At 41.2% G+C, this 22,535-nt stretch overlaps 1 protein-coding gene across 1 annotated transcript in view; it reads right to left on the minus strand.

Moving 5' to 3' along the window:
• Positions 1-22,535, minus strand: part of LOC140173647 (uncharacterized) — a 117,979-nt gene that overhangs the window by 12,357 nt on the left and 83,087 nt on the right. The window contains exon 3 of the mRNA XM_072198146.1: positions 10,218-10,243. Coding sequence (XP_072054247.1) covers positions 10,218-10,243 — 26 coding nt within the window. The remainder of the gene's footprint in view (positions 1-10,217; positions 10,244-22,535) is intronic.

Genomic DNA, 22,535 nt, shown 5'->3' on the forward strand with positions numbered 1-22,535 from the left:
TATGTTTTATGCGTTTATCACCATACCCATTTGAGTTTGCCTGACTAAGATTTACAAGGTGACCATAGCTTGCTTCATACCAACAATCTCTGTGGGATCGACCCTTACTCGCGTAAGGTTTATTACTTGGACGACCCAGTACACTTGCTGGTTAGTTGTGCGAAGTTGTAGTGATCACAATTTCGTCCACCAAGTTTTTTTGGCGCCGTTGCCGGGGATTGTTCGAGTTTGGACAACTGACGGCTTATCTTGTTGCTTAGATTAGGACTGTTTTATTTTTGTTAGTTTAGAGTCTTTTAGTTGAGTCTAGTTTCATATTTTAAGTTTGGTGTCAATTGCATGCTTTTGCTTTTCTTTTAATTTTCAATTTTGCATGTCCTTAGTCCCTTTTTGATCCGTAAAAATTCTAAGTTTGGTGTCCTCTTTGTGTTTTTTTCCCTTAAAAATTTTCAAAAATTAGTGTTTGATTTTCTAAAAATTTTAAGTTTGGTGTCATTTTGTGGTTTTTCTCTTTCCTCTTTTCAAAAAAAAAATCAAATCTTTTTCATAAAATTTTTTTTTCAATCATATCTTTCTAATTGCTAATCTCAAAATCTTTTTAATTAACTAATTGATTAAGTTTTCAATTTGATTTGATCTTATTTTCTTTTAATTTTCGAATTTTTCTTTTTTTTATTTTATTTTGTTTTTATTTTATTTTTCGGTTAACTCAAAAAATATATATATATATATTTTTTTATTTACTTGCAATCCATATCATACTCCCTTTCTCCATCATGGACCTAAGTGGAATTGAGCAGTCCAGAAGGACTCTGGGGTCATATGCTAACCCCATTACAGCTGCATATGGGAGTAGCATCTGTACACCTCCCATCAAAGCAAGCAGCTTTGAGCTAAATCCTCAACTCATTATCATAGTGCAGCAAAATTGCCAGTATTCCGGTCTTCCACAGGAAGAGCCTACTGAGTTCTGGCACAGTTCTTACAAATTGCTGACACAGTACATGATAAAGAGGTGGATCAGGATGTCTACAGACTATTACTGTTTCCGTTTGCTGTAAAAGATCAAGCTAAGAGGTGGTTGAATAACCAACCTACAGCAAGCATAAAGACATGGAAACAGTTATCAGACAAATTCCTGAATCACTTTTACCCTCCAAAGAGGATGACACAGCTAAGGCTGGACATCCAAGGCTTTAAACAAGAGGATAATGAATCCCTTTATAACGCTTGGGAGAGGTATAGAGGTATGCTAAGAAAATGCCCCTCTGAAATGTTTTCAGAGTGGGTACAGTTAGACATCTTCTACTCTGGGCTTACAGAGAAAGCTCAGATGTCCTTAGACCACTTATCTGGTGGATCTATACACATGAGGAAGACAATTGAAGAGGCTTAAGAGCTTATAGATACTGTTGCTAGAAACCAATATTTGTACTCTAGCAATGAGTTCTCTCCAAAAGAGGAAGTCATGACAGTAGTCACTGATCCTAATCCTCAAGAACAGATGATTGAGCTTAATCAACAATTGCTCCTGATGACAGAACAGTTAGCAGAATTTAAAGAGATGCTCCATGAAACTAAAGTTGCTAACAAGAAAATCTAAGTATTTCCCCCGAACCATTGTGAGATAATTCTTTGGATTCGGGTTCATACTTTGATAATGGTTCCTAGTGATCCATGCATTGGTATAGAACTCTTGAACCATTAAGATTCCGACTTATTGCATGGGGTTGGGTATGACTTCCCAACCTCTTCTTCGGATCTCATGTTGGATCTCCGGATACTCATTCTTCTTGAGCTTGAAAGGGACCTCAGGGATCACCTTCTTCTTTGCCACAACATCATAGAAGTGGTCTTGATGGCTTTTGGAGATGAATCTTTCCATCTCCCATGACTCGGAAGTGGAAGCTTTTGTCTTCCCTTTTCCTTTTCCGGCCTTAGGTGCCATTGATGGTAGTGGAAAACAAAAAAAGATTGTGCTTTTGACCACACACCAAACTTAAAATATTGCTCGTCCTCGAGCAATAGAAGAAAGAAGAGAAGAAGAAGAAGAAGAAGAAGAGAATATGGTAGAGGGGAAGAGATGTAGGTTCAGCCTAGGTGAAGAAGAAGGGGTTGTGTTGTGTGAAAATGAAGTAGAATGGAAGGGTATATATAGGGAGAGGGGGTAGTGTGTATTCGGCCATTTAGGGTGGGAATGGGTGGGAAAATTGGTTTTGAATTTTGAAGGTAGGTGGGGTTTATGGGGAAGAGTGGATGGATGTGAGTGGTGAAGGGGGTGATTGGGAAGAGGAATTGAGGTGATTGGTGAAGAGTGTTGGGAAGTGTGACATGGGGAATACAAATCACAAAAATAGGATTAGGAGGTAAGGATGGAATATATTAGGTGTGGATCCTGTGGGGTCCACAGATCCTGAGGTGATCATTTGGGGTCCACAGATCCTGAGGTGTCAAGGAATTCCATCCCTGCACCAAATAGGCATGTAAAATGTCTTTGCACACAATTCTGGCGTTTAAACGCCCATTGGTGCACGTTCTGGGCGTTCAACGCCCATGTAAAGCATGTTTCTGGCGTTGAACGCCAGTTTCATGCTTGTTACTGGCGTTCAGCGCCAGCTTTTCTTTTCTGGGCACATTCCTGGCGTTCAGCGCCAGAATGTTGCTTGTTTCTGGCGTTCAGCGCCAGAATGATGCTCTGTTCTGGCGTTAAACGCCGGCCAGATGCATCTTACTGGCGTTGAACGCCAGCCTGTGCGTCCTCCAGGGTGTGAATTTTTTCTTCTGCTGTTTTTGATTCTATTTTTAATTTTTATGATTTTTTTGTGACTCCTCATGATCATGTACCTAATAAAACATAAAATAACAATAAAATAAAAATTAGATAAATAAAATTGGGTTGCCTCCCAACAAGCGCTTCTTTAATGTCAATAGCTTGATAGTGGCTCTCATGGAGCCACAAGGTGATCAGGTCAATGTTGTATAGTCCCAACACCAAACTTGGAGTTTGGATATGGGATCTTAACACCAAACTTAGAGTTTGGTCGTGGCCTCCCAACACCAAACTTAGAGTTTGACTATGGGGGCTCTTCTTGACTCTGAACTGAGAGAAGCTCTTCATGCTTACTCTCTTTTGTCACAGAGGGATGGCCATGTTCCTTAAACACAAGGTAGTCCCCATTCAATTGAAGGACTAATTCACCTCTGTTGACATCTATCACAGCTTCTGCTTTGGCTAGGAAAGGTCTTCCAAGGATTATGCATTCATCCTCTTCCTTCCTAATGTCTAAGATTATGAAATCAGCAGGGATGTAAAGGCCTTCAACCTTTACTAACACGTCTTCCACTATTCCATAAGCTTGTCTTAATGACTTGTCTGCCAATTGTAATGAGAACAAAGTAGGTTGTACCTCAATGATTCCTAGCTTCTCCATTACAGAGAGTGGCATAAGATTTATCCCTGACCCTAGATCACATAGAGCCTTTTCAAAGGTCATGGTGCCTATGGTACAAGGTATTAAGAACTTGCCAGGATCTTGTTTCTTTTGAGGTAGAGTTTTCTGAATCCAAGAATCTAGTTCATTAATGAGCAAGGGAGGTTCACTTTCCCAAGTCTCATTACCAAACAACTTGGCATTCAGCTTCATGATAGCTCCTAAGTATTGAGCAACTTGCTCTCCAGTCACATCTTCATCCTCTTCAGAGGAAGAATAGTCTTCAGAGCTCATGAATGGCAGAAGGAGATTTAATGGAATCTCTATGGTCTCTGTATGAGCCTCAGATTCTTTTGGATCCTTAATAGGAGACTCCTTCTTGCTTGAGGGATGTCCCAGGAGGTCTTCCTCACTAGAATTTTCGTCCTCCTCCTCCCTTATGCATTCGGCCACATTGATCACATCAATGGCCTTGCACTCTCCTTTTGGATTCTCTTCTGTATTGCTTGGGAGAATACTGGGAGGAGTTTCAATAACTTTCTTACTCAGCTGGCCCACTTGTGCCTCCAGATTTCTGATGGAGGATCTTGTTTCATTCATGAAACTGAAAGTGGCCTTTGACAGATCAGAGACTAGGTTGGCTAAATTAGAAGTGTTTTGTTCAGAATTCTCTGTCTGTTGCTGAGAAGATGATGGATATGGCTTGCTATTGCCCAGCCTATTGCGTCCACCATTGTTAAAGCCTTGTTGAGGCTTTTGTTAATCCTTCCATGAGAAATTTGGATGATTTCTCCATGATGAGTTATAGGTGTTTCCATAAGGTTCACCCATGTAAGTAACCTCTGCCATGGCAGGGTTCTCAGGATCATAAGCTTCTTCAGAAGCTGCTTCTTTAGTACTGTTGGATGCATGTTGCCATCCATTTAGACTTTGAGAGATCATGTTGACTTGTTGAGTCAATACTTTATTCTGAGCCAATATGGCATTCAGAGTATCAATTTCAAGAACTCCTTTCTTCTGAGGTATCACATTATTCACGGAATTCCTCTCAGAAGTGTACATGAATTGGTTGTTGGCAACCATGTCAATGAGTTCTTGAGCCTCTTCAGGCGTTTTCTTTAGGTGAATAGATCCACCTGCAGAATGGTCCAATGACATTTTCGAAAATTCAGATAGACCATAATAGAATATATCTAATATGGTCCATTCTGAAAACATGTCAGATGGACATCTTTTGGTCAGCTGCTTGTATCTTTCCCAAGCTTCATAAAGGGATTCACCATCTTTTTGCTTGAAGGTTTGAACATCCACTCTCAGCTTGCTCAGCTTTTGAGGAGGAAAGAATTTATCCAAGAAGGCTGTGACCAGCTTATCCCAAGAGTCCAGGCTATCCTTAGGTTGTGAATCCAACCATATTCTAGCTCTGTCTCTTACAGCAAAAGGGAAAAGCATGAGTCTGTAGACTTCAGGATCAACTCCATTCGTCTTTACAGTCTCACAGATCTGCAAGAACTCAGTTAAAAACTGGTAAGGATCTTCAGATGGAAGTCCATAAAACTTGCAGTTTTGTTGCATTAAGGCAACTAGCTGAGGTTTCAGCTCAAATTTGTTGGCTCCAATGGCAGGAATGGAGATGCTTCTTCCATCAAACTTGTACGTTGGCTTTGTGAAGTCACCAAGCATTCTCCTTGCATTATTATTATTTTCGACTGCCATCTCCTTCTCTTGTTCTAATATTTCTGAAAGGTTACCTTTAGATTGTTGCAACTTAGCTTCTCTTAATTTTCTCTTCAGGGTCCTTTCAGGTTCTGGATCAATCTCAACAAGAGTGCCTTTATCCTTATTCCTGCTCATATGAAAGAGAAGAAAACAAGAAAAGAAAGAGGAATCCTCTATGTCACAGTATAGAGATTCCTTTATGTTAGTAGAAGAAGAAAGGAGAGAAGAAAGTAAAAGAGAGAATTCGGATATTAGGTGAAGAGGGGTGAAGAGAAGTGTTAGTAATTAAATAAATAAATAGAATAAGAAAAGAGAGGGAGAAATTCGAAAATAAATTTTGAAAAAGAGGTCAGTGATTTTCAAAAATTAAAGATAAAATAAGATTGAAATTAAAATTTAAAACAAAAAGAATTTTTGAAAAAAAAAAGAGAAGTATTTTCGAAAATTAGAGAGGGAAGAGTAGTTAGGTGGTTTTGAAAAAGATAAGAAACAAACAAAAAGTCAAAGAGTTAGTTGAAAAAGATATTAAAATCAAATTTGAAAAGATAAGAAGATAAGAGGTTAGATAAGATATTTTGAAATCGAATTTTGAAAAAGATAAAATTTTTGAAAAAGATAAGATAAAAGATAAAAAGATTTAATTTAAAAATTTTAAAATTACTTACTTCACTAACAAGAAACTACAAGATAAGATTCTAGAACTTAAAGATTGAACCTTTCTTAACAAGAAAGTAACAAACTTCAAATTTTTTAATCAATCACATTAATTATTAGTGAATTTTCGAAAATATGATATAAAGATAAGAAAAAGATTTTGAAAATATTTTGAAAAAGATTTTTGAAATTTTCAAAAAAATAGATAAAATGAAAAAGATATAATTTTTGAAAAAGATTTTGAAAAAAATAAGATTTTTTAAAATTGAAAATTTGACTTGACTTGTAAGAAACAACTAATTTTGAAAATTTTTGACTAAGTCAACTCAAATTTTCGAAAATTATGAGAAAACTAAGGAAAAGATATTTTTTTGATTTTTTGAAATTTTTATTGATGAGAGAGAAAAAAACAAAAATACTCAATGCATGAAATTTTTAGATCAAAACAATGAATGCAAGCAAGAATGCTATGAATGTCAAGATGAACACCAAGAACACTTTGAAGATCATGATGAACATCAAGAACATAATTTTGAAAAATTTTTGATGCAAAGAAAACATGCAAGACACCAAACTTAGAAATCTTTAATGCATGGAAAATATGAATGCAAAAGTGCACATGAAAAACAACAAACAACACAAAACAAGAAATCATCAAGATCAAACAAGAAGACTTGTCAAGAACAACTTGAAGATCATGAAGAACACTATGAATGCATGAGATTTTCGAAAAAATGCAAGAAAAAAAAATTTTTAAAGCATGCAATTGACACCAAACTTAAAAATTGACTCAAGACTCAAACAAGAAACACAAAATATTTTTGGTTTTTTAATGATTTTCTGATTTTTTTTGTATTTTTATTATTTTTTTCGAAAATATACTTTAGAAAAACGAAAATAATAATAAAAAAATATTTTTGAAAGATTTTTGAAAACTTTTTGAAAAGAAAATTACCTAATCTGAGCAACAAGATGAACCGTCAGTTGTTCAAACTCAACAATCCCCGGCAACGGCGCCAAAAACTTGGTGGATGAAATTGTGATTGCCCTCTTTGTATTTGCATGAGATTTATTTAATGGCTCTTTGGCATATGTGATCACAACTACGTTCAACTTAACCAGCAAGTGTAATGGGTCATCCAAGTAATACCTTACGTGAGTAAGGGTCGATCCCACAGAGATTGTTGGTATGAAGCAAGCTATGATCACCTTGTAAATCTCAGTTAGGCAGATTAAATTGGTTTATGATGAGTTCAAAAATTAATAATAAATAGAAAATAAAAAGGGATAGAAATACTTATGTAAAGCAATAGTGGGAATTTCAGATAAGTGTGTGAAGATGTTGTGCTCCTCTTGTATCTCTATTTTCTTATTACATTCATCCAATCCTTCCTACTCCTTTCCATGGCAAGCTGTATGTAGGGCATCACCGTTGTCAATGGCTACATCCCATCCTCTCAGTGAAAACGTTCCTATGCTCTATCACAGCACGGCTAATCATCTGTCGGTTCTCAATCATGTTGGAATAGAATCCATTGATTCTTTTGCGCTTGTCATCACGCCCAGCCTTCAGGAGTTTGAAGCTCGTCACAGTCATTCAATCCCAGAATCCTACTCGGAATACCATAGACAAGGTTTAGACTTTCCGGATCCTCATGAATGCCGCCATCTATCTAACTTATACCACGAAGATTTTGTTGGGGAATCTAAGAGATATGCGCCCGGCCTAGTATAGAACGGAAGTGGTTGTCAATCACGCGCGTTCATAGGTGAGAATGATGATGAGTGTCACGGATCATCACATTCATCAAAGTTAAGTGTAACGTATATCTTGGAATAAGGATAGAAGAGAATTGAATAGAAAGTAATAGTAATTGTATTGAAACTTGAGGTACAGCAGAGCTCCACACCCTTAATCTATGGTGTGCAGAAACTCCACTGTTGAAAATACATAAGTAAAAGATTCAGGCATGGCTGAATGGTCAGCCCCCTGAATGTGATCAATAGCCTCTTAAGATGAAGAATAATACAAAACTGAGACCAAAGATGTCTAATACAATAGTAAATTATCCTATTTATACTAGACTAGTTACTAGGGTTTACATGAGTAAGTATTTGATGCATAAATTCATTTCTGGGGCCCACTTGGTGTATGTTTGGGCTGAGCTTGATCTATCCACGAGCTGAGGCTTTTCTTGGAGTTGAACTCCAAGTTATAACGTGTTTTGGGCGTTCAACTCCAGATCATGACGTTTTTCTGGCGTTTAATTCCAGACAGCAGCATGTACTTGGCGTTCAACGTCAAGTTACGTCGTCAATTTCCGAATAAAGTATAAACTATTATATATTGCTGGAAAGCTCTGGATGTCTACTTTTCAACGCCGTTGAGAGCGCGCCATTTGGAGTTTTGTAGCTCCAGAAAATCTATTTCGAGTGCAGGGAGGTCAGATTCCAACAGCATCAGCAGTCCTTTTGTCAGCCTTTTTCAGAGTTTTGCTCAAGTCCCTCAATTTCAGCCAGAAATTACCTGAAATCACAGAAAAACACGCAAACTCATAGTAAAGTCCAGAAATGTGAATTTAACATAAAACTAATGAAAACATCCCTAAAAGTAGTTTGAATTTACTAAAAACTACCTAAAAACAATGCCAAAAAGCGTATAAATTATCCGCTCATCATATACACCCTCCAACACATGACTTGATCAATGAGGAAGAGTTGGAAGGAGTTAACAAGAAAGTGGGAATTGAAGAAAGTTGTCAAGAGGTGGAAGTCATCAAAGAGGAGTTTGATTTTGTATTAGAGCAAGTGGAGAAAGCCGATATTATCGAAGAAGAGGAAGTGGTTGAAGACTTAGGAGATGCGGAACCTCTATGGGAATCTTAAGTAATAGAACCTCCTTCCATGACATTTGAATTTGACGTTGAGGAGGGTGTACAACCTCCAAGGCATATCATGGTTGAAGACTTTGAAGAGGTTGATCATGAGATGGATTCAATAATTGATGAGTTTTTATCTACAATTGAATCTTCTCCCACTGGATTTGAAGAAGAGATTGATGTTGAAGAAGCTTGTCAAGAGGTGGAGATCATCAAATAGGAGTCCAAGAGAGTGAAGCATACATTGGCAAGGCCGCCATTGGAGACACCTCTCCCGAAGCCATCAGCATCCGTCCTTTCATTCAAGTGGGTAAATCTCTTCCCCTTAAACTTTAATTTCTCGCTTGCATACGGTTTGCTTGAGATGGACAGACAACTCAGAGCTCTTTGTGGTTTTAAGAGTAAAAGGAAGATGGTTAGTGGTTGACAATACAATCATAGGTTCGTTATGGTTGGATGTTTAAGGTCTAAGTGCAATGGTTGGTATAGTTCTCAATTGATTGGGTCTTGGAAGTTGTTGGGATGCCTCAGTGAGAATTTGGATTGCTTACCACCCGGTTGGAACAATGATGATCAACTTAAAGATGGGTGTAGAAACAAGATTTGGGATCCCGGCATACGAGAGGATCAACTTTGGGAGCTCAAAGCTTGTGAAGAACTTCATCAAGGCTTGGTGAATTCACTTGGGAATGTTGGAGCTTATTGGAAGTCCAAGCGTTGATTGAAGTTTCAAAATGAGTTCAAGCACAAGCCACCATGACAAGGAGCTCACCAAATATCCAACTTAAGGATTTTAACTAAAAGGGCTAGGTGGGAGACACTCCACCATGGTAAATTTGTTCTAGTTTCTCTTTTATTTATATTGGTAATAAGTTGCATTTTTATTTTTAGTAAGGTTTATTTAGTTATGTTATGGTTTTACTTATTTAATAAAGTCTGGCTTTACTTTGGTAGCTTGTTAGTTTTTTTTTTTAAAAAAAGGGAAGATCACGTATGCGTGTGGCCGACGCACATGCGTCATATTGGATATTGCTCTCTAGTTTATTTTTCTCGAGAGTTGTGCTGGAACCGTGCGGGTGGAGTTCCAGGCGCACAACCCAACCCATGCGTACGCGTCGCTGATGCGTACGCGTCTTTTGCTATTTTGGCTTCCTACGCATAGGCGTGGACGACGCTTACGCGTCACTTCCTCAATCTGCTACCCACGCGTGCGCGTGGGTCACGCTTACGCGTCACTTCCTATTTTCCATTCTTCATCTCTTCTCTCATTTCTTATTCTTTCCTCCTCCTTTCCCACTTTCTTCTCCTCCCTTCTCATCTTTATTCTCTTTCTTTTCTTTTATTTATTACATATTATATTTGCATACTCGCATTCATGACATCTTAACTTTGTTGTTTCTTCTCCTTTTCTTTTCTATATTTTTTGTTTTCACATTGGTGTTAAAATTTTCTTACTCAACTGTTGCATATTTTCTACATTGTTTTGGGTGCTTCTTGACTTGCTTGATATTTAGTTGATATGCCCTCTACTTACATTGTCTTCTCACTTACATGTTGTAGCTACCATGTAGTTGAGCACCTCATCATTATTTGGCATTTGTCCTGATAAACCCCAATTTTGTGGTTTAGCTTGTGTTGATTTTAAGAGATTTTGTCAATAATTTCCACACTTATCCATATAAAATGCATGGTTTTGTGTTTCCTTTCTTATTTTGCCTCATGGTTGAAAACATGCTCAATTGACCCTTAAAATGCTATATTTTAATCTCTTCTATCACCATTCGATGCCGTGATGCGTTTGTTAAGTGATTTCAGAGTTTAGAGGGCGGGATTGGTCTAGAAGATGGAAAAGGAGCATGCACAAGTGGAAGGAGCATAAAAAATAGAGCTTTGGAAAAGTGCCACTGATGCGCATGTGTGACCCACGCTATTCAGCTTGGCGCATTCAAATCGACACATTCGCGTACATTGAAGAAAATTCCATCGACGCACACACATGCATGACGTGTACGCGTGGATTGAAAATTCATCAACGCGCGCGTGATGGACGCGTACGCGTGACGTGCAGCACGTGACCTCATTAATGAAATCATGGATGGCAATTTCTGAGGCTCTTCAGGCCCAAATTCAAGCTGCTACTGCATGCAAAAGCCCCAAGGAACCAAGGGGGAAATGGGGAGGGATCATTCATTAGACACTTAGACACAATTTTTAGCTAGTTTTTTGGTTCTTGTTCTTCTAGAGAGAAACCTTTATTCCTCTCTAGATCTAGTTTGATTTGATCTTCCCTTGTTGAATTCTGAATCGGATTTTGTTAATTTCTAGTTTTGATTACTTAATTTGAATTCTCTATTATACTTTTACTTAGATCTTGTGATTGGTTTATGTTTACTTATTATTTCCCATTTTCTTTCCATTGTATGAATGATGAGCGGATAATTTATACGCTTTTTGGCATTGTTTTTAGTATGATCTAGTTAGTTTTTAGTATATTTTTATTAGTTTTTAGTTAAAATTCACTTTTCTGGACTTTACTATCAGTTTGTGTGTTTTTCTGTGATTTCAGGTATTTTCTGGCTGAAATTGAGGGTTCTGAGCAAAAATCTGATTCTGAGACTGAAAAGGACTGCAGATGCTGTTGGATTCTGACCTCCCTGCACTCGAAGTGAATTTTCTGGAGCGACAGAAGCCCAATTGGCGCCTTCTCAACGGCGTTGGAAAGTAGACATCCTGGGCTTTCCAGCAATATATGATAGTCCATACTTTGCCCAAGATTTGATGGCCCAAACCGGCGTGGCAATTCGACCTCAATATTTCCAGCGTTTAACGCTGGAACTGGCATGAAACTTGGAGTTAAACGCCCAAACTGGCATGAAAGCTGGCGTTTAACTCCAGAAAAGGTCTCTACACGAAAATGCTTCATTGCTCAACCCAAGCACACACCAAGTGGGCCCGGAAGTGGATTTTTAAGTCATTTACTCTTCTCTGTACACCCTAGGCTACTAGTTTACTATTAATAGGATCATTTGACATTGTATCTGTACCTCATGACACTTTACACGTTTTCTTTGTGTATCTTCCACGGCATGAATCTCTAAACCCCATGGTTGGGGGTGAGGAGCTCTGCTGTGTCTTGATAGATTAATGCAATTACTACTGTTTCTCATTCAATCATGCTTGCTTCTATTCTAAGATAATACTTGTTCTTAACCTGGATGAATGTGATGATCCGTGACAATCATCATCATTCTCAACTATGAACGCGTGCCTGACAACCACCTCCGTTCTACCTTAGATTAAGTAGTTATCTCTTAGATTCTTTAATCGGAATCTTCGTGGTATAAGCTAGAACTGATGGCGGCATTCAAGAGAATCCGGAAGGTCTAAACCTTGTCTGTGGTATTCTGAGTAGGATTCAATGATTGAATGACTGTGACGAGCTTCAAACTCCTGAAGGCGGGGCGTTAGTGACAGACGCAAAAGAATCACTGGATTCTATTCCGGCCTGATAGAGAACCGACAGATGATTAGCCATGCTGTGACAGAGCATAGGAATATTTTCACTGAGAGGATGGGAGGTAGCCACTGACAACGGTGAAACCCTACATACAGCTTGCCATGGAAGGAGCCTTGCGTGTTTGAAGAAGAAGACAGTAGGAAAGCAGAGATTCAGAAGATGGAGCATCTCCAAAACCTCAACCTATTCTCCATTACTGCAAAACAAGTAATCGATTCATGTTCTTTTGTTCTTTTTTTTACAATCAATCCTGATAATTTCTGATATCCTGACTAAGATTTACAAGATAACCATAGCTTGCTTCAAGCCGACAATCTCCGTGGGATCGACCCTTGCTCACGCAAGGTATTACTTGGACGACCCAGTGCACTTGCTGGTTAGTTGTGCGGAGTTGCAAAAGTGTGATTGCAATTTCGTGCACCAAGTTTTTGGCGCCGTTGCCGGGGATTGTTGAGTTTGGACAACTGACGGCTTATCTTGTTGCTTAGATTAGGACTGTTTTATTTTTGTTGGTTTAGAGTCTTTTAGTTGAGTCTAGTTTTATATTTTAAGTTTGGTGTCAATTGCATGCTTTTGTTTTTCTTTTAATTTTCGAATTTGCATGTTTTTAGTCTCCTTTTGATCTTTAAAAATTCTAAGTTTGGTGTCCTCTTTGTGTTTTTCCTTAAAAATTTTCGAAAATTAGTGTTTGATTTTCTAAAAATTTTAAGTTTGGTGTCATTTTGTTGTTTTTCTCTTTCCTTTTTTCAAAAATCAAATCTTTTTCATAAAAATTTTTTCAATCATATCTTTTTAATTGCTCTTTTCAAAATCTTTTTAATTAACTAATTGATTCAGTTCTCAGTTTGCTTTGATCTTATTTTCTTTTTGATTTTCGAATTTTTATCTTAATTTCCTTTTATTTTATTTTATTTTTTTCGTTTAATTCAAAAAAAAAATAAAAAAACAAAATATTTTATCTATTTGCAATCCATATCATTTCCCTTTATCCATTATGGACCTAAGTGGAATTGATCAGTCCAGAAGGACTCTGGGGTCATATGCTAACCCCATTACAGCTGCATATGGGAGTAGCATCTGTACACCTCCCATCAAAGCAAGCAGCTTTGAGCTAAATCCTCAACTCATTATCATAGTGCAGCAAAATTGCCAGTATTCCGGTCTTCCACAGGAAGAGCCTACTGAGTTTCTGGCACAATTTTTACAAATTGCTGACACAGTACATGATAAAGAGGTAGATCAGGATGTCTACAGACTATTACTATTTCCATTTGCTGTAAAAGATCAAGCTAAAAGGTGGTTAAATAACCAACCTACAGCAAGCATAAAGACATGGAAACAGTTATCAGACAAATTCCTGAATCACTTTTACCCTCCAAAGAGGATGACACAGCTAAGGCTGGACATCCAAGGCTTTAAACAAGAGGATAATGAATCCCTTTATAATGCCTGGGAGAGGTATAGAGGTATGCTAAGAAAGTGCCCCTCTGAAATGTTTTTAGAGTGGGTACAGTTAGACATCTTCTACTATGGGCTTACAGAAAAAGCTCAGATGTCTTTAGATCACTCAGCTGGTGGATCTATACACATGAGGAAGACAATTAAAGAAGCTCAAGAGCTTATAGACACTGTTGCTAGAAACAAATTATTTGTACTCTAGCAATGAGTTCTCTCCAAAAGAGGAAGTCATGGCAGTAGTCACTGACCCTAATCCTCAAGAACAGATAATTGAGCTTAATCAACAATTGCTCCTGATGACAGAACAGTTAGTAGAATTTAAAGAGATGCTCCATTAAACTAAAGTTGCTAACAAGAGCATAGAACTACAGTTGAATCAAGCAAAACAGCAAATATCTAAACAGATAACAGAGGAATGTCAAGCAGTTCAGTTGAGGAGTGGGAAGACACTGAATAACACTGCTCAAAAGAGCAAAAAGCCAAACAAGGAACAATTGATAGAGGATAACCAACCCACTGTTCAAAATCCCTCTGAGGACAGTAAGAGCCCAGAGAGGAATGCTATTGGCGTTCAAACGCCAGAAAGGGAAGGAAAGCTGGCGTTAAACGCCCATTCCTTGCCCAGTTCTGGCGTTCAAACGCCAGAAAAGGGGGAAAAGTTGGCGCCAAACGCCCATTTTCCACCCAATCCTGGCGTTCATACGCCAAGGGAAGATCAGACACCTGAGAGTGCTGACAGTAATCCCTCTAACAAGGCTTCTTCAACCACTTCTGTAAGGAATAAACCTGCAGCATCTAAGGTTGAAGAATATAAAGCCAAGATGCCTTATCCTCAGAAACCCCGCCAAGCGGAGCAAGATAAGCAATTTGCCCGCTTTGCAGACTATCTAAGGACTCTTGAAATAAAGATTCCGTTTGCAGAGGCACTTGAGCAAATACCTTCTTATGCTAAATTCATGAAAGAAATCTTAAGTCATAAGAAGAATTGGAGAGAAACTGAAAAAGTGTTTCTCACTGAAGAATGCAGTGCAGTCATTCTAAAAAGCTTACCAGAAAAGCTTCAAGATCCAGGAAGCTTTATGATACCATGCACATTAGAAGGTGCTTGCACCAAGACAGCCCTATGTGATCTTGGAGCAAGCATCAATCTAATACCTGCATCCACTATCAGAAAGCTTGGGTTGACTGGAGAAGTCAAACCAACCCGGATATGCCTCCAACTTGCTGATGGCTCCATTAAATATCCATCAGGCATAATAGAGGATATGATTGTCAAGGTTGGGCCATTCGCCTTTCCAACTGACTTTGTGGTGCTGGAAATGGAGGAGCACAAGAGTGCAACTCTCATTCTAGGAAGACCTTTCCTAGCAACTGGACGAACTCTTATTAATGTACAAAAAGGGGAAGTAACCTTGAGAGTCAATGAGGATGAGTTCAAGTTAAATGCTGTAAAAGCCATGCAGCATCCAGACACACCAAATGACTGCATGGGCGCTGACATTATTGACTCTATGGTAGAAGAGATCAATATGGCTGAAAGCCTAGAATTAGAGCTTGAAGACATCTTCAAGGATGCTCAGCCTGATCAAGAAGAACTAGAGGAAGCAAAGGAATTTTCGAAAATTCCTCAGGAGGAGGATAAACCTCTTGTTCCGGGGGTTACCTGAAACGAGTAGCTCGGACGTCTTGGTGAGGCCCGAGGTGGGGGTCAGGGACCCGAGCTTGATATGTGGAGTGGTTGGTGGTTGTACCTGCAATGACACTCCGATGCTTATGTTAGCATGGGTCCAAGCAGATATTGAGTAGAATTAGAGTATGAGTTATACCTGGGTGCTCCAGTGTATTTATAGTAGTTGGCTGTGATCTTCCCTGGATAAGATATTCTTATCTTATCTTATCTTTTGGGAGTTTTATCCCTATCTTTGTGGAACCGCCTTTCTCTAGGCCTTTTCGGCCTTTTAGTTTTTGGGCTGCGTTCCTTTTGATGGGCCTTTTTAGCTTTGTTGTCCGAGGTCCGACCTCAGGCGTGGGCCTTGGGACGAGGTCGGACCTTTCATGGATTTTGCCGATTTGGAGGAGCTCGGACAGGGTATGAACAGTGCCCCTGCCCGAGTTCGTCCTTTTTGAGAGGTTGAGCTCGGGCATAGTAGTTTTTCAAAATTCAAAAAATGGCCGTTTCAGCATTTTTTGCATTTTACCGTTTCTTCTCGATTTTCGTTCGGGCTCTGTGAAGGCATTATTTATTTGCCCCTTCTCCCTTTTTTCTTCGTTTATTCTGTTCCCTTCCTGTTTTTCTGAGTTTCGCCATCTTCTTTTTTCGAGCGACGTTTTCTTCTTTCTTTTTCTTCTTTTCCGAGTCCTTCTGCGTGTTCTTCCGGGGTTTCCTCTGCGCCGCCGTTCTGTTCTCCTTGCTTCGGAGTTCATCGTCTTCGTTTCCTTCTTCCAGGTTTGTTCCTGTTTCTTTTCTTTGTGCACGTATGCTTCTGTTTTCTGTTTTCTCTATGCCTGGTTTGCCCCGAAAAGAGGCGCCGCCATTGCTTTGTCTGTTTGTATATATTGGGGGGGCTCTTTTCTTTTGGTATTTTGTTCCGGGTTGCTGCATTTTCATCTCAAAGATTGTTGTTTCTTATTTTTGGTGGAATTTCTGTTGTGGTGATCTCTTTTTTTTTCTTTTTTATTTCTGCAGAGATGTCTTCTCAGGCGGATTCCATGAAGTTTCTTCGTCGGACGAAGAAGTCGGTGGCTGCTCGAAATCTCGAGGCCGGGGATGCTTCTGCCCGATCTTCTCCGCAGAAGACTACTGTGGGTGTTCAGACTCGGTCGAAGACTATTCCGACTCCCCAGTTCCGAGCTATAAGTCAGGATCCTCCGACCTCTGGGCCTGCTACCTCTTCTCCTCCTCCGTTCTCGGGTCCTCCTCCCAAGAAGCAGAAGACCTCTCAAGAGCTTGCCGGTTTCAATGATAAGGACTTTGACGCTCTTGGTTGGATTGAGCAGCATATTCTCCCTCAGACCTTTATTTCCACTGATGATGTTTCTATGGAGCATCATTTTCAGTATATGGCGCGGAGCTGTGTCCGGATGGCTAGTCTTCATGCCGCTATTGCCCGGGAGTTCAAGAAATCCCCCCTTGGGGCGACCAGCTCCCTACTTGAGAGGACTCAGTCCGAGCTTGATAGGATTAGTCAGATGAAGGCTGCCAGGATTACTGAGCTGGAGGCCTCTTTGGAGAAAGAGAAAACTAAAGCTACCGCGGCTGTGGCGGCAGCGAAGACATCTGAGGAGATGGCGAAGGCGGCTACAGAGAATTATACTCGGCTATATACCGAGCTTGTGGAGACAAAGGAGGAGTTGCAATCTGCACAGGACAAGTTTTACGAGCTGGAAGGTCATGTGGCCAAGGGTATGGATGCCATGTTTGAGAATTTGAAGGCTCAGGTCCGGGTTCTTGCTCCTGACTTGGATCTGAGCTTATTCAGTACGGACAACGTTGTTGTGGAGGGGAAGATTGTTCCTGCTCCTTCCGAGGATGAGGTTCCGATGTCCGACCCCAAAGCTCCGGTTGAGAACCCGACTTCACCTTTGGTCGGGGATAGATCTGGTCGGGATGATGTTGCCGTTGATGCAGTCCCGATATCTATGTTTCCTCCGCAGCCTGCTGTTGATGTGGAGTCTGGAAAGGACCTTGATCCTCTGTAATCTTTTTTAGTGGTTTGCCCGGCCTGTGGGTTTTTTGTTGGATGGTTTCTGTGAACGCTTTTGGACACCTTTTGCTTTATTTAGCTACTTGTGGTAACTTTATTATGCGGCGTTTTTGTTCGCGTTTTGACCTTTTGTTTCCGCTTTTGTGCTTTTTAGTTGTTTTCGGATAACAACTTTTTAGCTAGCGTTTTGACCTTTTGTTTCCGCTTTTGTGCTTTTTAGTTGTTTTCGGATAACAACTTTTTAGCTAGCGTTTTGACCTTTTGTCTCCGCTTTTGTGCTTTTTAGTTGTTTTCGGATAACAACTTTTTAGCTAGCGTTTTGACTTTATGTTTTCCGCTTTCGTGCTTTTTAGTTGTTTTTCGGATAACAACTTTTTAGCTAGCGTTTTGAAACTTCCTTTGATTTCGTTCTTTTCGCTTGTACTTTTTAGTTGCTTTTGTAAAGCAACTTTTTAGTAAGCGTTTTCAGAACTTCCTTCGATTTCGTTCTTTCGCTTGTACTTTTTAGTTGCTTTTGTAAAGCAACTTTTTAGTAAGCGTTTTCGGAACTTCCTTCGATTTCGTTCTTTCGCTTGTACTTTTTAGTTGCTTTTGTAGAGCAACTTTTTAGTAAGCGTTTTTCGAAATCTTGGTTCTTGCCGTTTTTAAGGCTTCTTTCTTGGGTCCGAGCTTTTTCTCGGACATCGGGTGCTTGAGTACCTCGTTTTCGTTGGGTCCGACTTTGTCGATGGTAGGTCCTTTTAAGTTATTTTTGTAATCTCTTTTTATTTGGCTTTTTGAGCCTTTTCAGAGTTACTTTATAACTTCTCACATTAATTTGAACCTCGTCGCTTTATCTTTGCCGACCTTGTGTGGCCTTTTGGCAAATGATTTTTCGCGTTTTGCCGAGCATAAATTAATGCGCCTTGGCGGGGTACGTTTCTAGGATTTGTTTCATCATGAGGAAAAAATAGAAAATTTTGATTAGTATTAAAAGAGGGAATATTTACAGAATGTTTACCCTTGACTAGGTCGGGTGTCTTACTTAACCGGGTGTCTCATTAAAAAACCCTTGTAGGGAAAAAGAGTACACCTTGGGTTAAGTTTTTTCTAGCTGTAGTACCGTCTTAGATTACAGGCGTGCCAGGCCCTGGGCAGCTCATTGCCTTCTAGGTCGGATACTTTGTAATAGCCCGTCCCTAAGACTTCTGTTACCTTGTAGGGCCCTTTCCAATTCGCGGCTAGCTTTCCTTCTCCCGACTTTTGTGTTCCGATGTCATTTCGGATTAGAATCAGGTCGTGAATGGAGAAACTTCGCTTTATTACCTTTTGATTGTATCTGAGGGCCGTTCGCCGTTTTAAGGCTTCTTCTCGGATTCGGGCTCTTTCTCGGACCTCGGGGAGGAGGTCGAGTTCTTCCCTTTGTGCCTGTGGGTTGCCTCCTTCGTTGTAGAAGATGACTCTGGGCGACCCTTCATCTATTTCGATAGGAATCATTGCCTCCATCCCGTAAGCTAGTCGGAATGGGGATTCTCCCGTTGTAGAGTGTGGGGTTGTCCGATATGCCCATAGTACCTGGGGGAGTTCCTCGGCCCATGCCCCTTTGGCCTCTTGGAGTCTTCGTTTTAACCCGGCCAAGATGACTTTATTTGCAGCTTCTGCTTGTCCATTGGCTTGTGGGTGTTCGACTGATGTGAATTGCTGTTTGATTTTTAGTTCGGCCACCAAGTTCTGAAAACTTGTGTCCGTGAACTGTGTTCCATTGTCTGTTGTGATGGAGTAGGGGACTCCGAACCTTGTGACAATGTTTTTGTATAGGAATTTGTGGCTTTTCTGAGCCGTAATGGTGGCTAAGGGCTCGGCTTCGATCCACTTTGTAAAGTAGTCGACCCCTACTATGAGGTATTTGACTTGCCCCGGTCCTTGTGGGAACGGGCCAAGTAGGTCAAGTCCCCATTTTGCGAAGGGCCATGGTGCGGTGATGCTGATAAGGTCTTCTGGTGGTGCCTTGTGGAAATTGGCGTGTTTTTGGCAGGGGGCATATTTTCACGAATTCCGTTGCGTCTTTCTGCAAGGTCGGCCAGTAGAAGCCGGCTCGGACTACCTTTTTAGATAATGCCCGAGCTCCGAGATGGTTCCCACACATGCCTCCGTGGACTTCTTCGAGGACGTTCTTTGTTTCTGAGGTCGGGACGCACCGAAGGAGGGGATTTGTGAATCCTCTTCTGTATAATACGCCGTGAATTAGTGTATAATTTTGGGCATCTTTCGTGAGTCTTTTAGCTCCCTTTCTTTCGGCGGGAAGAGTTCCCGACTTCAGGTAGCTGAGTATGGGGGTCATCCATCCTTGCTGTTGGTTGGATATATTCAGCGTTTCTTCCTCTCTTAGCACGGAGGGGGATTGTAAAGTTTTCTGGAGGAGACTTCTGTTGTTGCCTCCGGGCTTGGTGCTGGCGAGCTTTGAGAGGGCGTCTGCCCGGGCATTTTGTTCCCGAGGTATGTGCTGGATTTGTATTTCTGAAAAGTGGCGTAATTGTGCCTGTGTTTGATCCAGGTATTTTTTCATAGTTGGGTCTTTGGCCTGGTAGCTTCCATTTACTTGAGATGTGACGACCTGGGAGTCGCTGAAGATCGTGATTCTCTGGGCTCCGACCTCTTCGGCTAGCTTTAGACCTGCTAGTAGGGCCTCGTATTCGGCTTGGTTGTTCGAGGCCTGGAACTCGAATTTTAGGGATAGTTCTATCCGTGTTCCTTGGTCGCTTTCGAGTATAACCCCGGCTCCGCTTCCTGTTTTGTTTGAGGACCCGTCGACATACAGATTCCACGAGAGTGGGGTTCCAGGGGTCTCAGTATATTCTGCGATGAAGTCGGCTAGGTACTGAGATTTTATGGCAGTCCGGGCTTCATAGTGGAGGTCGAACTCGGACAGTTCCACCGCCCATTGTAGTATTCGTCCTGCCAGGTCTGTTTTTTGCAGGATGTGTCTCATGGGTTGGTTTGTCCGGACTTTGATGGTGTGGGCTTGAAAGTAGGGACGGAGCCTCCGAGCTGTGAATATTAGGGCGTAGGCGAATTTTTCTATTTTCTGATAGTTTAATTCGGCCCTTGCAGTGCCTTGCTCACAAAGTATACGGGGTGTTGTCCTTGGTCATTTTCCCGTATTAATGCTGAAGCGACTGCCCGATGTCCGACCGAGAGGTATAATACGAGCTCTTCCCCTTTTAAAGGTCGGGTTAGGATTGGTGGCTGCCCGAGGAATTCCTTGAATTCTTGAAAGGCTTTTTCGCACTCCGGGGTCCATGAGAAGGGTTTCCCTTTCTTTAGGAGTGAGTAGAGAGGTAGTGATTTTATCGCTGATCCTGCCAAAAATCTTGATAGGGCGGCCAGCCTTCCATTCAGCTGTTGTACTTCTTTGACACAGGTCGGGCTTTTCATATTGAGTATCGCTTGGCATTTGTCCGGGTTTGCTTCGATGCCCCTTTGAGTCAACATGAAGCCTAAGAATTTTCCGGCTTCTGCGGCGAAGGTGCACTTTGTCGGGTTGAGTCTCATGTTGTGTTTTCTGAGGGTGCCGAAGACACTGGTGAGGTCGGTCAGCAAGTTTCCGTCTTCTTGTGTCTTTACCAGCATGTCGTCGACGTACACCTCTAGTTGTAGTCCGATGTGCTCTGAGAACACTTTGTTCATTAGCCTCTGGTAGGTTGCCCCTGCGTTCTTCAGCCCGAAGGGCATTACTACGTAGCAGTAGTTTGCCCTTGGGGTTATGAACGAGGTCTTTTCTTGGTCGGGTCCGTACATCGGGATTTGATTGTATCCCGAGTATGCGTCCATGAAGGAGAGATATCTATAGCCTGAGGCTGCGTCTACTAAGGCGTCGATGTTTGGTAGTGGATATGGGTCCTTGGGGCAGGCTTTGTTGAGATCCGTGTAATCGACGCACATCCTCTATTTTCCGTTGGGCTTTTTTACCAGGACCACGTTTGCGAGCCATAGGGGGTATTTTACTTCTCGAATGAACCCTGCATCTAGTAATGCTTGTACTTGTTCTTCTATTGCTTGCACGCGCTCAGGCCCGAGTTTCCGGCGTCTTTGTTGGACAGGTCTGGACCCCGGGTATACTGATAGCTTATGGCACATCAGGTCGGGGCTTATGCCTGGCATGTCGGAGGCTTTCCAGGCGAAGAGGTCGGAATTCTCTTTAAGAGGGTTATGAGTTCCTCTTTTAGGCCTGCTTCAAGGTTCGCTCCTACGTTTGTTATTTTTTCAGGTGTGTTCCCGATTTGGATTTTTTCGGTTTCTCCCTCTGGTTGTGGCCGGAGGTCTTCTCGGGTTTGAACTCGTCCGAGTTCTATTGTATTGACCTCTTTCCCTTTTAGGCTCAGGCTTTCGTTGTAGCATCGCCGTGCTAGTTTTTGGTCGCCTTTTAGGGTAGCGATTCCCTTTGTGGTAGGGAACTTCATACAGAGGTGTGGGGTTGAGACTATAGCTGCTAGTCTGTTTAGGGTTGGTCGCCCAATGAGGGCATTGTATGCTGAAGTGACGTCGACTATAATGTAGTCGATGCTTAATGTTCTAGATTGTTCGCCTCTTCCAAAGGTAGTATGTAGCGAGATGTATCCTAAGGGATGGATCGGGGTGTCCCCTAGTCCAAATAAGTCGGTGGGATAGGCCTTTAGCTCTTTTTCTTCAAGTCCGAGTTTGTCGAAGGCTGTTTTGAACAGGATATCTGCTGAGCTTCCCTGGTCAACCAGGGTTCGATGTAGGTTGGCGTTTGCTAGGATGATGGTGATTACCATTGGATCGTCGTGCCCGGGTATTACCCCTTGAGCATCTTCTCGGGTAAACGAGATAGTAGGTAATTCGGGCAGGGGGCTGTCTTTTCGGACATGATAGACGTCTTTGAGGTGTCTTTTTCGCGAGGATCTGGATGTTCCTCCGCCTGCAAAACCTCCATTTATCATGTGAACGTGCCTTTCAGGGGTTCGCGGGGTTTGCTCAGCCCGATCTTCGTTATCTCCCCTCCTTCTCTTTTTGGTCTCTTCTCCCTTCTCTGCTATGTATCTGTCGAGTTTTCCTTCTCTGGCTAGCTTTTCTATAACATTTTTTAGGTCGTGGCAGTCGTTAGTAGAATGACCGTAGAGCTTGTGGTATTCACAGTATTCGGGACCGATCTCTCCCTGCTCTCTTGTGTTTT

This window comes from Arachis hypogaea, chromosome 6, assembly GCF_003086295.3.
Source record: "Arachis hypogaea cultivar Tifrunner chromosome 6, arahy.Tifrunner.gnm2.J5K5, whole genome shotgun sequence".
Lineage (NCBI taxonomy): Eukaryota > Viridiplantae > Streptophyta > Magnoliopsida > Fabales > Fabaceae > Arachis > Arachis hypogaea.